General features: G+C 42.3%; 1 protein-coding gene across 2 annotated transcripts in view; it reads right to left on the bottom strand.

Annotated features, from left to right (window-relative positions):
- The window catches only part of SCAI (suppressor of cancer cell invasion), a 93,712-nt gene that overhangs the window by 71,561 nt on the left and 514 nt on the right, over positions 1-21,637 (bottom strand). For both annotated transcript variants that reach the window (XM_026657329.2, XM_026657330.2), the window contains exon 2: positions 21,344-21,388. In XM_026657329.2, coding sequence (XP_026513114.1) covers positions 21,344-21,388 — 45 coding nt within the window. The remainder of the gene's footprint in view (positions 1-21,343; positions 21,389-21,637) is intronic.

The raw sequence follows: 21,637 nt of genomic DNA, 5'->3' as shown, positions 1-21,637 counted from the left end.
TCAAAGGATGCTTTGAAGGGAAGAGATCACTGAGTTTCAAACCACTGAGATTAATTTCAATAACTTTCTTATTTACAACAGGCAATTGGTGAAAAAAAAACTATAGCATGGTGGGTAGAGCCAAAAGACTAAGAAAAATGGGAAGTTTATGGAGAAGCAGAAGTATAACAGTAGATTACTGCAACACCAGTGAAAGACCCGAAGTGCTGCAAAATGGAAAAACTCAGAAATAAATCCCTTAGAGACCTTTATAAGGAATATTCCTGTGCATTTTCAGTTAAATTCAGAAAATTTCCCTTTTCTAACTATAGAACAACCTATTTAGGAAGATTTGTATCATATCAAGTGCTTTGAGATCCTCAGATGACAGGTATAAAATATTACAGCAGATCCCTCTTAACTGGGTCATCCTCTAGGCTAGCTTATCTTCCCAAAGAAGAGTAAAGTCCATTTCTGTAAGAAGCAGTCTAAAAAGTTGAAAAAATACGATACTGAATAAAAATGGCACTCTGCATTTCATCAGCATTTCTTCTTTTAATCTTTGGCTTAGCAACTTCTGCATTAATAAAGCAGTGTTCAATAATTCACAAACATTTAACACCTGGATAAACACCACTCAGAACCAACTAAAGACGACCTCATAGTAACATAGGCATTGCCAGCCCAGTTCAGTCCCAAGGTCCATCTAGTCCAGTATCCTGTCTCCAGCAGTGGCCTGTACTAGACGCTTTATAGGAAGATGATACCCTGTAGTAGGCAGATGTAAGATAATCCATCTCCAGAAACCTTGTCCAAATCCCTACTAGGTAGAGATTGGTTTAAAACCTGAAGCAGGAGGTTTTACCACACTAACATAACGCTTTATATAGTTACTCTAGCTCAGGATATTGTTATCCATACAAATGTCTAATCTTTCTTTGAATTCTACTACATTCTTGCCCTCAGTACACCATAGCAATTAATGCTTAATTGTGCATTGTGTAAAAATGCATTTCATTTTATCAGTTCTGAATTTGCTGCCACTCAATTTCATTGAGTTTTCCCTTGTTCTGTGCCCTGTCTTATAACACAAGAAGTTTCTGATCTCCCTTCTCTAGACCACTCATTTTTGTATACTTATTAGGTCCCATTTTAATCATCTTCTTTATAAAGTAAAAATCTTCATAAGTGTTTTTTCAGCTCCTAGACCACTCATAGCCCTTCTCTGAACCTCCTCCAACTCTGCAGTATCCTTTTTGAGAGAGGGTGACCAGTACTGGAATGGCATTTGATATTCTCCATATTGTTCTCCATCCCATTCCATATGGAACTGGACATCATTTGCTTTTTTTTGACCACAGCTGCACACTGAACTTTAGTTTTCATTAAGCCATCCACAATGATGCCCAGGATCTTTTCCTCAGACTGGTTATTAGAGTCCGCTACAGTGTATGAATTGTTCAAGTTTTTCTCCCCAGTGTGCATTAGTTTTCATTTATCAAACACTAAATTTCCTCTGCCACAGCACGGCCCATTCATCTTGCTTGAAGTTTCTCATAATCTTTTCTGGACTTGACTAACCTAAATAATTTTGTGCCACCTGCAGATTTTGCCCCTTAACTGCTCATCCTCCTTTTCCAGAGTAAATATTTAACAGCACAGGACCTCGAGGCACCCCACTGTTAACTTCTTGCCATAATGAAAACTGACAATTTATTTCTACTCTTAGTTTCCTGACTTAGTTTTAGATCCATGACACAATTTTCCCTCTTACCTCATGCCTCCTTAGTTGCTTTAGTCACTTTTTGCAAGGAACCTCAGAGGCCTTTTGAAAGTCTATACAAGTTATATCAACCGGTTGTCCTTTAGTCACTACTTTGACCATTCAAAAAACTAATAGATTTGTGAGGCATGATTTTCCTTTGGGGAAGCCAACCTGGTTAAAACTAATCACATCATGATTAGGGCTAAAATTTTGCCATGGAGGTCATGGAAATTGTGAATTTGAGTAAGTCAGTGAAAATTTGGAAATGTCTATAAAACACATTTGATTAGGCCTTCAAACTAAGTGGCAGTGCAACCTGGTGCACATGGTCACAGCAACACTCAGGTTTGTCCCATCTGCCCCCCTGGAGATGGGGACGGAGGGTTGGGAGAGACGAACCTGAGTGGCACCGTGACCCTGTGCACCAAGTTGCACCTGTACTTAGTTTGGAGGCCTAATCAAATGTGTTTTATAGACATTTCCAAATTGTCACTGACTTATTCAAATTCACGATTTCCAGGCCACAATGTTAAGAGCAAGGAGCTGGGCCCAGCCCCCACGCCATGGGAGAGGAGCCTCCACTGTGGGGTGAGTGCAATGTGGGGTCGCTCTCCAACTACCCCCTCTCCCAGGCCTTACCTTTCAGCACCCCTACCATACTCTTGTGTATGCTGATGTGGCAAAACTACATCTTGTGACCTCTCTGTGACTTATTGTTTTGTCTCATATCTCTGCCATGAAATTTACTGAACTTCCATCCGAAAACTGTACCCTTAATCATGATGTTCCAGGTATTCCATTATTCTATCTGCAACTATAATGATGACCAATTGACCAGGGTACATATGTAAAGCTTACCGCTCTGTAGTTAGCTGAATCACCCCTAGAGCCTTTTTAAGATATAGGTACAACAACGTTTGCTATCCTACAGCACAGTAGCAAAAATATGCAATCTGTCACTGCGAACAGCTACCAGCTCAGCCACTTCAATCCTAAACTCCAACTCTTGCATATACACCAGCCAAGCCTGGTAGCTTATTGCTTTTTAATTCATCAGTTTGTTCCCGCTCTTTTTCAGACCCCTCAATCTCAGGCAGCACCTCGTCCTTTTTACCAGAAGAGAGCAGCCATCACTTCATCCTCCTCTATGATGAATACTGACGGAAAGAAGTCATTTGGCTTCTCAGCAAAGTCTATCTTCCTTAGTTGCTACTTTTAACCCCAGTGATACAAAAGACCCACTATTTATTTCTCAGGCTTCTAGCTTCTGATATACTTAAGTAATTTGTTTGTTTTTATACCTTTAGCAATTCACGCCTTGAAAACCATCTTAGTTCACCTAATTTCCCCCTTACAGCAGACAGTATGCAATATACACTCTATTGGGTTCACTTGAATTAAATATCTAAATTTTGAAGGATCTCTGTTTGACCTGAATAACTCCTTGAACTTTGTATGCAGTGTTGCTATAGCCATGTCGGTTCCAGGATATCAGACACACAAAGTGGGGGAGGTAATATCTTTTATTGGACCAACTACTGTTGGTGAGAGACCAGCTTTCAAGCATACACAGAGCTCTTTTTCAGGTCAGATCTGTGTGAACTCAAAAGCTTGTCTCTCACCAACAGAAGCTGGCCCAACAAAAGGTATTACCTCCCACACCTTGTCCTTTGAACCTTGCTATTTAGCAGGTTAGTTTCATCAAGCAGTATTTGAGAATACTGTCTTGAGCAGAATTGACATTCACTAACATTCAGATAAAAATCAGATCCTTAGGACATTCCACTTGAGCAGGTGTTCCAACTAAGTGTGTCCAGAGTCATTTGCATGAACTACATTAAGTTAGTCATCCATTAGATTTGTATAGCCTCTTTCACCCTGAAGGATCCCAAACTTTGTGCACACAGGATCACAGAAATTCAGCCATCTTTAGGGTGGAGGCCAGCAGTCACAACAGTGGGAAAAGAAACTATTTTTGGCCAACTACATTGGAGCAAACCCCCCACTCTCACAGCAAGTGCTATGTAATCTTTAGGAGTCACAGAGCACAAAGAAGCTCAGTTTGAGGCATCAAAACATCCTTCATTAGTTTAGGATGTGTGTCATTACAACCAGGATTTCTCAGCATATGGGTTGCAACCCAAATTTGGTTCTCCAGAATGTGTCAGAGTCTTGTCTGGAAGGCCCAGAGTGGTAGTTGGAGGTGGTCAGGTCCTGCAGAGCCTGCCCGGCACTCACCTCACAGCAGCAGCTCCAAGCCTACAGGGCTGGCTGGGCTCAGCTTCCTGCTCTGGGCATTGTGACCTGGTGCATGGGGTAGCAGCATCACTCAGGTTTAGCACAACTGTCCCTCCTTCATGAGGAAGGAAGCCAAATGAGTGCCTGGTGCTGCAACCCAGGTTGCAATGCCACCCCACAAATATGGGCCGGCTGACCCGCAGTCAGGGAAGCCAGGTCAAACCTGAGAGGTGCTAGGACCTCCGAGGTCGCAACACCTGGAGCGGGGAGCCAATCCTAGCCAGCCCAGTGGGAGCCACCTCTATGGTACGCTCCGTGTACTTTAGTACTCATTATGTTAATGTATCTATTATATACTGTGGATAAGAAACATTTAGTAAGCCAGATTTTTTTTTCCTTTCTACTCTAAAGCTATTTACTAGGTCACAACAGGCCATCAAGGTTTACAGGTGGGTCCTGAGCCCAAAGAGGTTGAGAACCATCGATACATACTATCAACTAGGTAAGAAGAATGCTGCCAGAGAAAATTTATTCAGTAATGAGAGTCAGTGTCACAGCCAACGCCCCAAGGAAACGCAGAGGAGCCTGTTACCCTCAGCATGGAACTGGCCTCCCATAAAAACAGGCAGAGGCATTTCAAAACATGTTTCATGCATCACATTGGAGTAGCCAATGGAGAGATTGCGCATGAACCGTTACTAGCACAAGGAGACAGACTGCCAAGGCTGAGCAAAAGAAGCACAGGATCAAGACCAAAGTTAAGAAGGAACTTCAGAAATCGAGCTGGGCCTAGAAGCCCACAGAGATGAACCCAAAGAAGAAATGCTTGAGAGAAGAGACACACAGAAGACAGGAATTTATAGATTCAGGGGGGCATTACCTGAAAGACTGCTTTTTCTAACTTATTAATCCTCTCAAAATATTTTATTTTTCTAGACCAGAAATATGCATGAGACAGTTCAAATTAACCAGAGAAAACACTTTGCAAGCCTCAAAAAGCTAAAGGGAAAGTCACAAGGTAGCACACTCTTCTGCAGTACTTGATATTTTGTGGGTAGTGCAGCCCCAGTGCTTTTTCCCTAACCTGGGGTTTATTATGTCAGAATGGTTCATCTTTTGCAGCTGCCTGGCTTGGGGTGGTATTTCGTATGCCACTTATTGAACTTCGCACTTTTTAAAGGCCACTTTAATTAGAAGATGAAATACTGAATATCAGCCTCGTCATGAACATGAAACTTACTATGACAAAAGGGAACCGATCAATGTGACTCCTTGAAGCTTCTTTGGCTAAAATTAGAAAAAAAGTGTCTGTATTTTATTTCAGGCTCCAGCAGTTTCAATTACTGAACTTTTGGTGTTGTCCCTTGATAACCAGCAGGCAACCTTTAGAGCAAATCGTGGATGCAAATCTAGTCTCCTGTGCATGAAGGATACTCTCCACATGGAAAGAGGGCTTTTCCTGTCTGCACTTCACCCCAAAAGGATAGCACACTGGCATAAAATAAGCAAAATCAAGCAGTGAAACCAGACTAGTTTGGCTGTATTGATTAGTCTTTGCCATAAGGAGAGCAATGTTTGCATTGCTGACACACAGGATTGCATACAACATACAGCAGTAATCACCTTATTTATCAGATGTCCTGGCTCTCAGGAATTTTAAAGTTCACTGTTGCAACAAACCTAAGAGAAACTCTTATCTTGAGTTGCTCAAGCTTTTCAGAAAGAGCTCAGATTAAAATTCTGCATATTGAGCTGGAAAAATAACCCTGTAGGAAGAAATGTGATCAGAGTGCAAGACTGGAGTCTTGACTCCCAGTTCTAAGAACAGCGCTACCATAAATTTGCTGGACCACCTTGCATGAGTCATGCCCATCTGTGCCACAGCAGACCATTGCACAGAAGTTTAACAGTTATTCTAACATCTCATTCAGTTCTTATCCCTATATACATGCACAAGCTCAGATCAGAAAGATGACACCTTTATTTATTTATTTTTAAGAAACAGGGAGATCAGGGGGAGAGAAGGGAGGAGAAAAAACTGCTCTGCTTCCCAATAACCAAAATATTCGAGACCATCCTGCTGGTATAAGTCTCCTTGCTTGGACTCTCACAAGAAGGGGGAAAACACAAAATTAAATTGCTCTCCGTGTAGATTAACAGGAAGGGTATAATCATAATCGCTAGGTTTTTGGGGAACCTCTCTCAGAGTCCTAATAACCTTGAGTCACACATGAACCAGAAACTCCTTATAGTACCACTGCAGCTTTCTTTTTCTCACTCCTTTCATTCTGACACATTTGTCTTTCCAAGCCAGCATTGGCAGGAAAGACAGAGATCTCAGATACCATCGGAGAGCCTGACCCCACCTTTGAAATCTCATTAGCAACTTAAAAACTTACAGGGGAAAAAAAGGTCAGCTCCTGATCACCCATCCCTGTCCCAGCTGAACACACCAAAATCCATCCTCCTCATCCCTCAGGCCCCTCGTAACCTGAGGATCATCTTTACTCACTGCCCTTTGCATCTAGGCCAGGTCCAAGTGCTGCCACTTCTGCCTCCAGAACATTTATAAAATCCACAACTAAAACAGGTTCTCAACAACTCCCATCTCAATTACTGCAACCTCCCACTTTCTGACTTTCAACCCACATCAACTCTCCCAGAGCCAATTACAAATACAGTTGCTAAAACAATCTTCCTTCCCCATTGTTCTGTTTTCCTCCCTATAAATCCCTCCACTGCCTCTCTCTTCAATCAAACTCAAGATTACCCTCTGCTCCCTCAAGATCCTCCACCATTCTGCCCCCTCCTTACTTTTTCAGTTGTGTCATGGCACTACCCCAAGTCACTCCACCATATTGACACATGGCGTGGACATCCATTTGCTTCTCCCACAAACATCAGTGCTTTCTTTCACTGTGCTCATTAAGTAGGGAATGCCCTCTCTGTACCAGTCCCTAGAGCCACTATCCTCTCCCTCTCTAGACCCACTTCCATCATGTCACCTACAATAAATCACTTAACCCGGAAGCGCTGCTTGAAGCATCAGAGATAGTTGTTTGTTTATTAAGTTCTGATTGTTTGGCTCCATGAAACTGTGCATCTGCTACATGTGTAACAATACCCTTGAACTCCCACTCTCCTTCTACAGTTTTTAGAATGATACAAGTTAGTGTGACAAATTATATTGCAAACTAGTAGCTGAAAGCCCATGCTACCACATGGGTGTAATTCATAAAGTCATCTGTGTAGAAGAACTGAACATGGCTGAGAACTTAAAAACTTGATGCTAACAGACCATGAATCCCAGTGATGACTGAACCTGGTGATGATCCATGGCAATAGTTTTATGGTAAGCATGAACAAGGGTGGGAAAGTGTGTGTGTTATGCTGGGAGACTTGTGTTAATTTGAGTGGCAAACTATGGGTATGTGCTGCACTGAGGAGCTGTATGTGTTGGGTTTATTGTGTGCACTAGTTGTGGTTTTTGTGTCTGGAGGGACACATGGAGAGATTTGTGTGGATGGCATTTGGGCAAAGTAATTCACCATATATGCAGTCTCATACAACCAATTAAGTGTTGCATTCTAATTAGCTGTAGAGTAAGGGTGGTGATTGGCAGAGTTACCTCGGATATCACAGCATGCTAAAACTCCTGCACAGATACATGCTTTACTGTTTAATTACACAGGCGTAATTCAAAAACTCAAAATGGCAAAGAACTTAAAAGCTGGATGGTAACAGACCATGTAATCCAGTGATGATGCAACTTGGTGATGTTTTGTACAAGGGCAGCTTTAGCGGGGATTCACAGGTACAAGTGCACCTACAGAAACTCCACAGCGGCAGCTCCCGTCTCCCAGGGGGCCGCACCCAGCTCCCCATTCTCAGTGCTTCAACTTGGAAGCACCACCACTCACAGCAGCACCCTTCACCCACACACTGCCACTAATTCTGGCCCAGTGTGGAGGGGAGGCAGCTGGAGATCAAGTCCTCCCCCACACTGAACTCTCAGTGGTGGCTTCTATCTCACAGGGCTGGACCCAGCTCCCCACAATGGGCGCTGTGACCTGGTGCATGGGCTCACAGCACTACTCAAGTTTTGCCCAGCCACCCCTCCAATCAAGTGCACCAGGTTGCAATACCCACACTGGGGAGCCAGCCCCATGTGACCAGAGCCACTGCTACAGGATGAATGTGGGGCGGGCTCATTCTCCAGCCCCCACCCTGCCCCAAGCCAGTATTAAACCTGCAGCGACAAGGCGAAGTGTGCTGCTGTGGGTTGTCTATGCCCCTACGTTGGGGCAAGGAGGCAGCATCAGCATGCACCCATTGAATTGGGAGGCTACATCCCTCCCCCCAAAAAAACACACTTTGCAGATGGTTTGTGCCAATGCTAAAAATATATATATATCCATCCAGCAGGGAGTAATTTTATTCCCGACATTAAGAGGCAAGCCAACAAATAAAGCACGTCAAGTATGGTACAGTTACAAAGAGATCCATGAATTCTCTTTTTTATTTATTATTTCAGGGTGTTTAATAGCAGTCAGCACCAAGCATTAATAGGCACGTCTTATCCCAAAACCACTGCTCGCCTTTGAACATAAAAATGAAATAACCTAGCCAGAGCCCAGGCTTCAGAGGTATTTCTTGTTTATGCAGTGTACAAGTAATAACCCCGAGTATGATTTTTAGAAGAAAAAGTGGACGAGCTGTTAATTCTATTTGCTTTATAATGTTCAAAGCACATTCTTTCTGCTTGTCATTTCCTCTATGACTTGCTTTTTGAGCTTTCAAACAGGCATTAAAAGGAGTGTTCGGGGTAGAGTGGGAAGAGAACAGGATTGTGGTTGTACCAGAGTTATCTGTGGATACATTCCATTTTGGCTTAAAAATACTGCCAGCTCACCGAGGAAGCAATCTGTCACACAAAAATTCATTTATCTATTAAAGAGATAATTTATAGCCAAATGACTTACTCTAAAGAGTAACAGGGGCAGTAATGGATTTCTTTGGCCAAAGTAAAAAGATCTAGTAGGTGTTTAAAGGGGGAAGGGGTGGGAGACAGTAAAGGGCTACAAGATAAAGAATAATCTTACCTTGAGGACATGAAGTTAAAACCTTCCAGATCTATGCAGTTCCAGCATGTGAAAGAGCAATTAAACCAAAAGCAATTACTACAGACAAAACAAAGTTTAAATAGCTAGATACAATTGCTTATTTCCTTCTGTCATATACCAGAATACCTTGAAGACTTAACAGTAAATTTGTATTTTTTTAAGACCACAAAAATTCATACCAATTGCCATCTCTGCACTCCCTTTGATCTCTGAGCAGGAACAATATAATGGCAGCCTCCCCATTACACACACAAATTAGTTCTATGCTACTTAAATGTGTGTGTTGTAGGTCCAAGGTATGGTTGTTAAATACATAAAGGACACTTTTACACACAAATCTTGCTGTTAACTGAATGTATGAGAGCTCTAAGGTTACTGGAATACTGTATTATATGCTCACTGGTCATTTTTAAAGAAGAGACACTTTGTAGTTCCTCATTTCACACCATTCTAGACTCTAGAAAGATTAGGGAGGGGGAATAGCCCATCCTACAGGGATCACAAATTAGTTTACAGGAATGACCTAATTCCAAGTAAAAAAATAAGGTAAGGAAGGTCTAGAACAAGCTAACACACCTCAGGGTACAGTCTTAACTATGAGTCAGACACCTCTGTAATTCAGCATTGCCCCACAGAATTTGAGCAAGTACGAGCGAAGGAAGCATAATCAGACACTCATTTTCCTTTTTACAGTAGCTAATTTGATTCCCCGCATATTCAGATGCTTCAAAATATTACAATATTCTTTCAGAACTCTATGCTAACGGTGAGGTTGTTTAGAAGCTCAGCACACTGGAATTTTAAGAGGCAAGGGAGTTAAGTACATGTTTAAAAATAGCCATGAAAACTCCACCTCTTCCAGTTCTCTCTCTTGACTACATCCCTATCAACCCTCATTTAACAGTCATTAAAAACATGCATGATTGGTGGTCTGATTATGCCAAGGTTTTGATATGTAGCTTTAAGCCATTCCAAAAGAGATTTAAAAAAAAAAAAAGAAGCACTGCTATGCAACAGGCATTCATCTCTCCTTAGCCGCAGCTTGACTCCATCACAAATAGTGGCACATCACACTGATTTATAGTTTTGGGGAAAACAAATGAGACGTTGGCCATCTAATCCCTATTCATACACTAACAATACAGTAATGGCCTCTCACTACCTAACAGATATTCAGGCCATTCTTTACAAGAGTACATAAATAAAAATTCTGCCTTTGGTTCTTAAACATTTGACTACATCCTGTCCCCTTCCCTCCCCCAGAACAGAAACCTACATCCATGCTCTTTCAAATATATTTTATTTCTTGTCACCTGAATGAAATTGTAACAAAAAATTGGAGATTTGTGAGCCTCAGTTTCACTACATTTATTCAATGTAAGTGACCAATAGGAAGACAAGAATAATTTATTTATTTTGACAGCATCATCTTTTCACTCCTAGTACACTGGAATCAGAATTGGCCAAAAAGATAAAATTACAGACACCATTCATATATAATCTCCTTTCAAATAATTTTAAACTCATGAATTACTTTAGTGGATGTTAACAACAGTTGGAGCCACATAGTCTCTAAAACATAATAGATTATAAATCTGTGTTTCTACTAATCCCCTAAGGTTTCTTAACACAGTTTGTAAGACCAATGATATTTACACAACATGGGGGAAAAGATCAAGCAAGTGAGATTTACAGTTTCTAAGTTTATGATTTGACTTTAAAACAAAACAGTATCAGGAAATCAGTTTCATGGGATGCACTTGGTCTTTATTTCTTCTGGATACAGATGTTCTTACTTCCTATGTATTGTTCTCTACCATTTAAAATGATAGTTGCAGGGGCACTGGATCACCTTCTTTTTGTTGTTTTTTTAATCTTTACATGATTAGACAGGGAATTTCTCCTAGTCTTTTCAATAAAGAAATTGAATTTCACAACACTCATTTAACTCGAGTGCTTTGTTATTTAAGAAGAATTTCAGTGTAGGTTCTAGGTTAGTAGAGCATGGAGTATTTTGAGAGCTCAGATAGGACTGCATCTGAACCGAATGGGTTAGAATATACTTGTAGATTGCTCTGTTACCCTGTCCTGTTTAAAACTAATGGACGAAGGCACTGAGCAGGAATCTGTGGAGTGGATCACTTACAGTATTTGACCCAAAGTAAACAACAAGTAAATGTAAGCCGATCAAATCTGATTGGGAAGAATACAGCAGAGAAGGATATGCATAAAGTCTGCAAAAGGGGAAAAAAAAAAAAAAACATCAGGAAACACAACGAAATGGCAAATGAATTAAAAAAAAAAAATCATTCACGAGAAGTTCCTTTAGGTGGGTCATGTAGTCCACAGGAAAGACAATAGGTATTGTATATAGAGTGGTATAAACAAATCATTGTCCGTATGAAATTTTAGTTTGTACTGACTTTGCTAGTGCTTTTTATGTAGCCTGTTGAAAACTAGGCAAATATCTAGATGAGTTGATGTACTCCCTGGAAGACCTCTACATACCGCTGGTGGGAACCACTGCTGTAGTGGACTTATGGCAAGGCCTATCGAGCAACCACTGTGCACAAATGCAAGGATGTGTCTAGTTCCTCCTTTCCAGGGATCACACTCCTTGTCAAAACACCAATGCTTAAATTGTAAACAGGCCCTGCCATGGGACTGGGAAGTGGAGAGCCTCCTGGAGGAAAGTAAGGCATGAATAACCTGGTTGTAATAGCCCTCATTCTACAATAGGGGTCGGCAACCTTTCAGAAGTGGTGTGCCGAGTCTTCATTTATTCACTCTAATTTAAGGTTTCGCGTGCCAGTAATACATTTTAACATTTTTAGAACGTCTCTTTCTACAAGTCTAATATATAACTAAACTATTGTTGTATGTAAAGTAAATAAGGTTTTTAAAATGTTTAAGAAGCTTCATTTAAAATTAAATTAAAATGCAGAGCCCCCCGGACCGGTGGCCAGGACCCGGGCAGTGTGAGTGCCACTGAAAAAAATCAGCTCACGTGCCACCTTTGGCACGCGTGCCATAGGTTGCCTACCCCTGTTCTACAAGATGCTTCATTCAAAGAGCCATGCTAAATGCGGAGATCCTGGTATGACAGAGGTTCCTCTGTGACGAGTGTGTGGGTGACACTAGTGGAAAGAAAGCTTGCAGGGAAGCCATTGCTACGAAATCAGAAAATAAGGCCTTTGCAGACTCTCTGGAGCACTAGCAACCTCATGGGCTATTTTAATTTGTACTGTTTAGCAACAGGATTTGTGGAAGGCAAACAAGAGAATCCTAACCAGAGTAGGAGACAGTCGATTCCCAATGGTGTCGGGTCCTTTGCATTTGAGAAATCTTTTGCATACTTTGTGATCAAAGTTCATTGTGAATAAAACTATTTGAGGGCAGCTGAATCTTTGTGAAGTCACTCCCAAAGCTTTCAGTTCATACTCCATCTTGGCAGGAAGAACACTATTTTTAAGCTGGAAGTTTAAGTGGCACTGAAATTTCTTGGAGCCCCAAGAATGCTATATTCAAGTCAGATTCCAGTCCCTACTCCCTGCAACTTAAACCTGGGCTACCAAAGTCTTAGTTTCTCATATATTTTAAGCTGCTAGACCCAGAGGAATCCATTTCCCCGGCAATACATCTCTCCTACATGACATAACTGAGAAATGCTCCGAACCTCCTGGGGCTGGTTTTACCCAATGCAGACATAGGCAAGAAAATCATACACTTACCTTTTTTGGGGACAAGACTGCCACCGAAATGGTTACTGGAGAGGTTGTTGTTATAATTACTGCTATCTAGTATTGTAATCATTATTTTGCCTTACTCACCCACACGGAAAATTGTATGTGTGATCTTACAAGAGGATACATTTCAAATTAGCTACAATTTCCTTGTGCAATGCAAAACAATAAGATCTGCCATGAAGGGAGCAGAAAGAGGAACTCTGCCTTTAGACCTGGTTGGTTTTAAAGTCACTTTCCAGGGCTGATGGGGGCGGGGAGGGGGGGCGCGGAGAGAACCAGGACCCCAAGCTCTGGGGGTCCCCTCAAATATCTATAACTGTGTAAGTAAAGTGAAATGGGAGGGGTGAGGCCCCAGTGAATATGATGTACTGGAGCCTCAAATTTCTCTCTGCAGGCCTGCTCATTCCTCCTCTGGTTTGAAGAGACGAGGATGAGATGCAGACACCTGCCAATGCATTAGAGGAAAGGTGTCTCAATTATTGTTGCTTCCAGGAACCGCTCACTCCACCAGAGTCATCCCTCCCCTTACACCCTCCAGTGAGAGGAACACTCCTCTATTGAACATGGAATCCTCCTTGAGAGACTTGGTAAAGACTTTGCCTCCCTTTCAAGCCCAGGAAATATATTTTGTGTTAGACTAGAGACACTGGCAAAAAGGGAGTGTATGTCTAATGATTAGAAGATAAAGCTAACACGGTTCAGTACAGTGAGGACTGATTTAAATCAAAGCAATGTAAGTCACAGATTTAAATGCTGATTTAATGTTTTACATTTGTACTGTTATTTTCCCAAACAAAAGGGCATTTTCATTAAAAACCATGTTGATTTACAACTAAATACAGCCTTTACACTAAGTTTGTACTACAGATAGTATCTACCGGTATATATTTAAGCAATTATGTAGCTTAACTTACATTTATTCAGATTCTTAGTTTTCACATTTTTATGATGTTAGAAAATGATGGATGTCTTATTTTCTAAATTAATTTTTTCTTGTGATGCATGTCGAGCTCTCTTTGGATGGTAATTAGAATCAATGAAAATACACAAAAACTTTTAATTATTTAAATAAACTACCTTAAATATGCTGCACATATAGAAAAGGTTTATCAAAACAAGCTTTGTATTTAAAATTACCTGATATAGTAATACTTCCTTTTGTTTATCTGTAGTGAATTGAACTGATTCTTCCTGGTCACCATGTCCTTCTAGATTTTAGAACAGTTCAATATCCCCAGCTCTGCCCCAACTAACTGTGTGACCTGGGGTCATTTCTCGGTCTCATTTTCCCTGTCTATAAGATGGTGATAGTAATCACCTACCTCACAAAAAGGTAGCAAGGATAATACATCAGTGCAAGTAAGGCTCGCTGCACTTCTGTAATGTTGCATCCAAGGAACACAACATCATCGAACAACTTATAACCATCAGCCATGGGTAACACAAGATGCTTGATATGTTGATTCTCTTCGTTACTATAATCAGAAATGCCAAGTTAACTGTTTAATACATCAGAGTGCTAGTTATACAACTGTACCTAGAATGTGGAGAACAGCACACATGGATAAAACAAACACAGTCACTGAGAAGCTAGTACAAGCGTGAATCTGTCCAAGCAGCTTTAATCATTCTGAGCCCATTATGCTGTATTTTAGGTTATTAATAGTACATTCACATTTACCTATTTCTAAAAAAAGCATTCTGCAAGAAGATCCAAATGAGAATTCAGCTTTTCTATTTAAAAAGAGAAAAAAGAAAAAAATCTTACTGGCCAGGTCATTCTGAACAGCAACTGCCTCCCAGGGCTATTTCATCACAAGTGTTCCATTTAAATCAGCGCACAAGCATCAGAGCTCTCCTGCTTCACAAGTAAACATGAGCTCAAGTTTCCAGACAAACACCCAAGAGACAGTGTCTTGCAGAATGCAAGACTCACCCTTAGCAGGTGGAGGCTCTCACCTGTGCAGCACACGCTGGTTTGTTTATTTTGCTATAACTCAAGACCTGCCAGAAACCGCATGAGAATGGCTCCTTTCTAAATTTCTTCCCTTTCTCACCCACTGAAGAGGGCTGTCAAGAGGACCTGCAGCACCCCCTCCAACACGACACTTTGCATCACATTCCCACCCCAGAGCTGATTCTAGCCAACATCCAGCATCCCCACAGCTCACTCACCTGATCTTATTTGTCCCAAGACAAGATGTGGCTGGGCCTAACTTGCCTCTTATGTGTTTTCATATTTTAATTAATCTAATTTCAAGAATGGAGAGTCAGCTCTAGAATTTCAGCCTCAACTAAGTCTCCACACCCTGGCCTGTTGGAAGTCAGGTCCTTTCTGGACTGGTTTTCCTCTAGAATGAAATTAAATTGCCTACAACACTACATCCTCTCGCTTCCCATGCAAGGATTTAGCCAGCTCCCTCCCATACACTTTCTCTTCCTTACATTGCTGCCTGTGGCAATTTGTTCCACATTAGTCCAGTCTGTGCACTCCATGCTCTCCCATTCACTGCAGCTCATGACCCCTTTTCTATCTTGAATACAAGAGGCAAAGTCCAAAGATGTCCCCACAGCAGGTCCCCTGCTCTTCCCTCATACCAAATTAATTACCAGCATGTTAATAAAAATAAATCAGTCACTGAAGCAGCCAATTTCTGGATCAGAGGCCTCGGAAGCCCCAGTGGATGGTTCAAAGGAGATCTGGGGTTTTAAAACACATTGATTTAGGATGTTCTTACTGAAAATGGTTGGAAAGGAGTGTGCTGCCCTGTCACCAGCAATTTGATCACAAGCATTGTAGGTGTCATACCACATCCAATGCTGCACTATGTTAGTAATTTAAGTTACATCCTAATATCTTTAGGACAGGAACCATCTCATGTGTTCATGCAGCATCTAATGCCACAAGGTACCAACCCATGACTGGCGCTCTTAGGCTCTACTGTAATACCAATAATCATAAATGCTAACTTAGGATGCTGGTAAGTGAAAGAAAGAAAAGAATGTCTGAGCAATCTAGTCTGCGAAAAACCAACACCATCCTCTGTTGAAGACTGATGTGCCAAGGTATTTACATTTCACAAACTGAACTATTCTGTGGGTTTTTTTGCAGCGAAGTGTCAGTAGTGAATTTTGCCACATACTCAAGAAAACACACAAGCCACAAGATCACAGCAGCAGTCTTAAACAAACCACTACTCTGCTCAGATCTGGAGCACTCCATGAAACCAGGGGGTGAAGGGGGAACAGGCTAGAAGGCAGACAGGAGGCTGAAGTACAGCAAGGGTTGAGTACGTTAAAATGACAAACCACCAAACTGCAGCCTTAGAGCTCAATACAGTCCATGGGGCTTTATCACAGTCTCTACAGCCTAAACAGCATGCCCAGTTCAACCCACACAGCCAAGCAGGGCTAGAGCAAGGCAAATCGGATCTCAGATCTCTCCCTCCACATTAGAGATTGGGGGATGGGGGGGTCACAGTCAGTTCTATTTTATGCACATTAGGTGGCAAGTTGCCAACAACTGTTGGGTGAGCCAATTCTGGGCCCCTTGAACTAAGCCATCACCTAAAGCAGTGTGGAAAAGCACATGCCTCTCACATGAGCCAAGTTCCTGGAAAGCATCTGAGTTACAGGATAGGTTTTTTTGCTTCCTCAGAAAGCTACTGACGGTTTAACCCTTTGATATACAGACACTAGTTCAATCCAGAGACGCTGCTAGAATACCACATAACATGGTGCTAATGCTGCTTAGATCATTAGGAAATGTACTCACAGCAAGTTGGATTATTGCCTAGATAGCCCAAGTGGCACGTCAGGCCAGCTCCTGAACTAGAGGGCAGTAATCACTTCATCCTACATCTTGTTAGCATTCTCAGCAAGGGTGTTGGTGGCTGCCTTCCAACTGGAACTGTACTCCATTAAGACAGGAGAAAACAGTACAAGCTCAAAGAGAGCCATCAGATTGGTTTGCTGCCCTCCCTCCAGGACAGAGAGGAGAGAAAGTAATGCATGAGAATAATGTGCAGAGTATATCAGTGTCCTGGAGATTCACTCTCCAGATCAGAAATCATTTCTAGACCAATTCTTTACCACCATGCAGGGAAATCCTTATGATTGCAGAAGCTGGAGCACAGGGAAGGTTTAATTACATCACGAAATTCAGTGTCTGGTCTTTGTTCTATTACAATAACAGTAATAATTAACAAGACTTCAAAAGAGGCAGTCTCCCCACTGAGACTTTTTGGGATCACATTCTTCCCTTTCTGCCCAACATCCTGCGGGAACCAGACTGAATCCAATTACAGGACCCTACTGGGCTCCCTTGGCATATGTAAATAGCTAGGTAATGTTTATGTAGGCAGCTAATTAGCACACTTTATGGAAGCAGACCTCTGCTTGACCCTCTGTGCTTCTCCCACACACACTCAGACCATCCTTTTATGCTGCCCCCTTGTGCCAGAACAAGTAGGCTAAGAACAGAGAAGTACAGCGGGTTGCTTGAAATCACACCCCCAGAGTGGAGCTTGCATACTCATGGCAAGTAACCTATGAGGAGTCCGGGGGCACCTTAAAGGCTAACAGATTTATTTGGGCATAAGCTTTCCTGGGTAAAAAACCCACTTCTTCAGATGCAATGCAGTGGGTTTTTTTACCCACGAAAGCTTATGCCCAAATAAATCTGTTAGCCTTTAAGGTTCCACCGGACTCCTTGTTGTTTTTGTGGATACAGACTAACACGGCTACCCCTCTTATACAAGTAACCTACGTTACAGACCCAAGACCTGATTTCTGCAACAATCATGATTTCCAGAGAAATGAATAGGGGGAGTTTTGCCTGCATAGCCCTGATTTCCTTCCATCACAGTGTTCTCTAGGGCACTGCGAAGAGTGCCACACCACATCCACAATACAGCTTTTTGATTTTACTTCACTGTTCATTTTAAAGTACAACATTAGACAGTGGTTAATTTTAAACATTTGCGAACTAGCCTCCTCTCAGGAGATTTCAGACTCTTTCATATTGGAATTCCTCTCCCACTGCCTCATGTCCCCACGCATAACAGATGAGCCAGCAAAATGATGAATCCAGATTATCAAATTCATACTACACACAGAGTACGAGTTTCCTCTTTCACTCTAGTGAAAGTCACAATTCCATTAAAGTCAGTGGAGCTAAACCAGTGTAAAAATGGTGTACACTGCGAGCAGAAGTCGTGCGGCAGGGACCCCCAATCATAGACCAGAGCCCCACTAGCAAGACAAAAATTTGCAGTTTGGTATGCATGGAGATTATCATTCTTAAGTGTCTAACATTTTAATGGTACATTTATATAGCACAGCCCTCTGGCAAAGAGTTATTTTTCCAATGCTGTTTTTCAGACAAAGTGTTTTTAGAACTGAAACATGTTGCAAACTCCTTAGCACAGGGACTCTGTCTCCCTATTTGTCTGTAAAGCACTTGGCAAACTTTGGATGCTTTATAAATAATAGCAATATAGAAACAGACAACATAATTCAAATAAGGTACCCATTTCTCCATCCAACTGCTATAGGCTTATATCATTGTTATATATCATTATATCAATATAGATCTGACCTTTCACGTGAGGTGTCGGGAACATTAACAGGGTGTCATTATCTTCACATGTCTCTACAGTTACAGCTTAACCAAGTTAGTTGTCTCGGTGAGGGAAGGGAGGAAGGCTTCCCACATTTAGTTGGGAAATTAATTTTCAGTAGAATTCCAGCAGTTTCCAGCAAAGACCAATATTACAATAGCTGGTTTTCTCTGTAACACAATTTGAGAGACAAAAAACTTTCAGATTCTCCTTTCCTCACAAATGGTTTCTGTAAAGAGATCCTCGTTTTCTGTAGTGTAGTAGCTGGCTGCTGTAATTGTGTATCCTATCTGCATTATTTTGGCAGCCCTGACTGATAGAGAATGATGCTCTTGCTTGTCATTAAGTGACTCAATGTTTGTTCCAATTAAAATAAAATACTGCTTGGCTTACAAAGACTCCCCAAACCATTCAAAGAGTGGGGGCAGGCCAGGAAGGAGCGGGCCGATTAATCTCAGATAAAAATTAAATGTCTTTTTCCACAAATCTAATCTACAGTCAGGTGTGATGCTAAGGTTCCTAATCACTTACGCATTCAATGGACTGAGGGCAGGTCTACACTACCCGCCTGAATCGGCGGGTAGAAATCGACCTCTCGGGGATCGATTTATCGCGTCCCATCAGGACGCGACAATCGATCCCCGAATCGACGCTCTTACTCCACCAGCGAAGGTGGGAGTAAGAGCCGTCGACAGGAGGCGGGGGGGGCGATTTTGCCACCGTCCTCACAGCAGGGTAAGTCGGCTGCGATACGTCGAATTCAGCTACGCTATTCGCGTAGCTGAATTTGCGTATCTTAAACCGACCCCCCCTGTAGTGAAGACGTAGCCTGAGCAACGAAAGTTACAACTCTTATGCAACTGTGTTCATGTAAGGTCAGTAAATGCACTCAAGAGTAGCTGCTTCTGTAAACCACTGTGGCTGTCTCTACACTAGGATATGTTTGCTAAAATTCCCCACAACTGCCATTACCATTTCAGCTTTGTTGCTGGTAGCACTGGTGAGAGAGACAGTGCAGACAGGGGGTTCCTGGGTACGCAGAGGTTTTAATTGCTATATTGTTTAACCCAGCACAGAGCAGGCCTACATGGCAAGGCATTTAGAATGCCAGCAGCTGTCTGCCCCCAATCTATAGGAGGGCTCCCACCAGTGGAACTGAAATTATGTTAACTACATTAGGAAATTTTTACTACATTTCCTTAGTGGAGACAAGTCCTAAGTATAAGACTCAAGTAAGAACTAGCCCCCAAAGCTTTTTACCACTGCAACTCAACAGACTTTGGTGGAGTAACTTCCTATTCTCAATGGCAGGAGATCAGAGTCAAACACTTGGATCAATGGAGTTTGGACTGAGTCAAGCGTTCAGGATCAAGCCCTTTGTCACCACTATTCTTACAGTAAGTAAGGGAGAGAGAGAGAGAAGCAATAACATTGCACAACACAAAACTATTAACAAGCTTATTTATAAATATTTCTGTGTGTTGAGCATTTTATTCACAAACATGTGCAGCTTTTCCATCTCCCTTCCCTACCCAAATCTCTCTCCACACACTAAGGAAGTGAACCTTGCTGAACTGACTTTGTCAGTCTGTACAGCCTAGCCCCAAAACCCATTGGGCATCCTATCAACTGATGAAAATGGAATTCGTTTTAATAGCCCTTAAGGCACAGCAGTACTGCAGGAGTTCAAAGCATGAACAGCAGACACAGGAGGAAGAAAGCAAGTAAGGGGCACCTAAACTTTTTCCATAGGGTGACTCACACCTTAGTAGAGCCACTGTCTCTAAGACAACCTCCCTTCCAATTCACTGTGGCACAAACTATCTTCTCTGCTACTTGCCTTCACATGACATTCCTGGGAGATCCACAGCAGCTACTTGCATATAAAAAATTAGGAAATTATTTGTGGCCTCTTTTAATGCAATTTAGCAGATGGAAAAGGAAATGGGCCAGCACCACTCACTCTATACTAATCAGTCTGGAGACTGCAGGAATAAAATATTTACACACAAAGATCTCATGCATGTCAGTATTCGGATTGTTGTGTATGTTTCCCATTGTCAAACCTTCCCCCCTACAAAACACTAACACTTTTAGACTCCTGCTGTCAGAGGCTGTAACAAAGCAGAAACCATCAAGTGAAAAGAGCCATGAAACCCACACTGAACCAGACAGAATCTGGAGAATATTCCAGACTAACAACAGACTCCCCTTCCCTCTCCTCAGAAATTAAATGTTGAGAGCAAGGGAAAACTAGCCTTCAAAAAGGTGGCTAGGTGCACAGAACAAGGCAGCAGCAGAGATTTGCAGACATTTCTCTTCTGGCTGAATAAACAGGCACAGAAACTTGCATGCTAAATGCAAGCAAAGGCATCTCCCTATTAGCACCTCCAGAGATATATACATATGGAGTGGGAAAGAAAACCCCTGTTGCCTTTAGAATCACTTCTATGGTTCTTAGATACTCAAGATCTTCTCAAGCAAAGAATTGATTTTCTCCTATCACCTGCATTAGGTACATACGCTACAATGCACTATCTGCCTTGGTCTGCAGCTTTGACACCATTTTACAATCTCCCCACCCTCTCCTAGGAAATTCACAGACATGTCACTTGGCTAGGAGAAGCCAGGGTCTCTTGAGCTAACAGAGCAGTTCATTTTTTGACTGCACACACTGGGACACAACTCCCCTTGATTTCAATGTGCTTCGCTCCTGCTTACACCAAGGCTGAGCCTGATCTTGTAGCTAGAGGCTCTGTAGAAGCGTCTGTGAGAGCAATGAGGCATGGTGTGGAAGAAGGTCTATTTTGCCTATCCACAGAGTCAGCCATCACCAAAGTAAAGGAGGGGGGTGGGAAATCACCATCTTACCTGGATTTCCGTTTGCGAGAAGGCTTCTCCACCAGGCCTGTTGTTCTGGAGGTAGGAAAGAGAAAGAAGGCAGTGACCTGGGGGGCCAGGGGAACGAGCACCAGGAAGGGCAGAGGGGGAACAGGCTCCAGGCAACACACTCCAGGGTCCGCCCTGCCCTCCCTAGCATCGTTCAGCACTGGGCAGGCTCTGAGCACGGGCCGGGTCCCCAGGAGCTCACGGATGAAGGGGTCCAGGGGGGAGGGACCGGGCAAGGCACAGGGAATAGGGCACAGCAGGGGGCACTGCACAGGG

The sequence above is a fragment of the Terrapene carolina genome, unplaced genomic scaffold (assembly GCF_002925995.2).
Source record: "Terrapene carolina triunguis isolate 2854851 unplaced genomic scaffold, T_m_triunguis-2.0 Scaffold238, whole genome shotgun sequence".
Taxonomy (NCBI): domain Eukaryota; kingdom Metazoa; phylum Chordata; order Testudines; family Emydidae; genus Terrapene; species Terrapene triunguis.
Note: the sequence above shows the minus strand (reverse complement) of the source record. Positions and strands in the feature narration are given on the sequence as shown.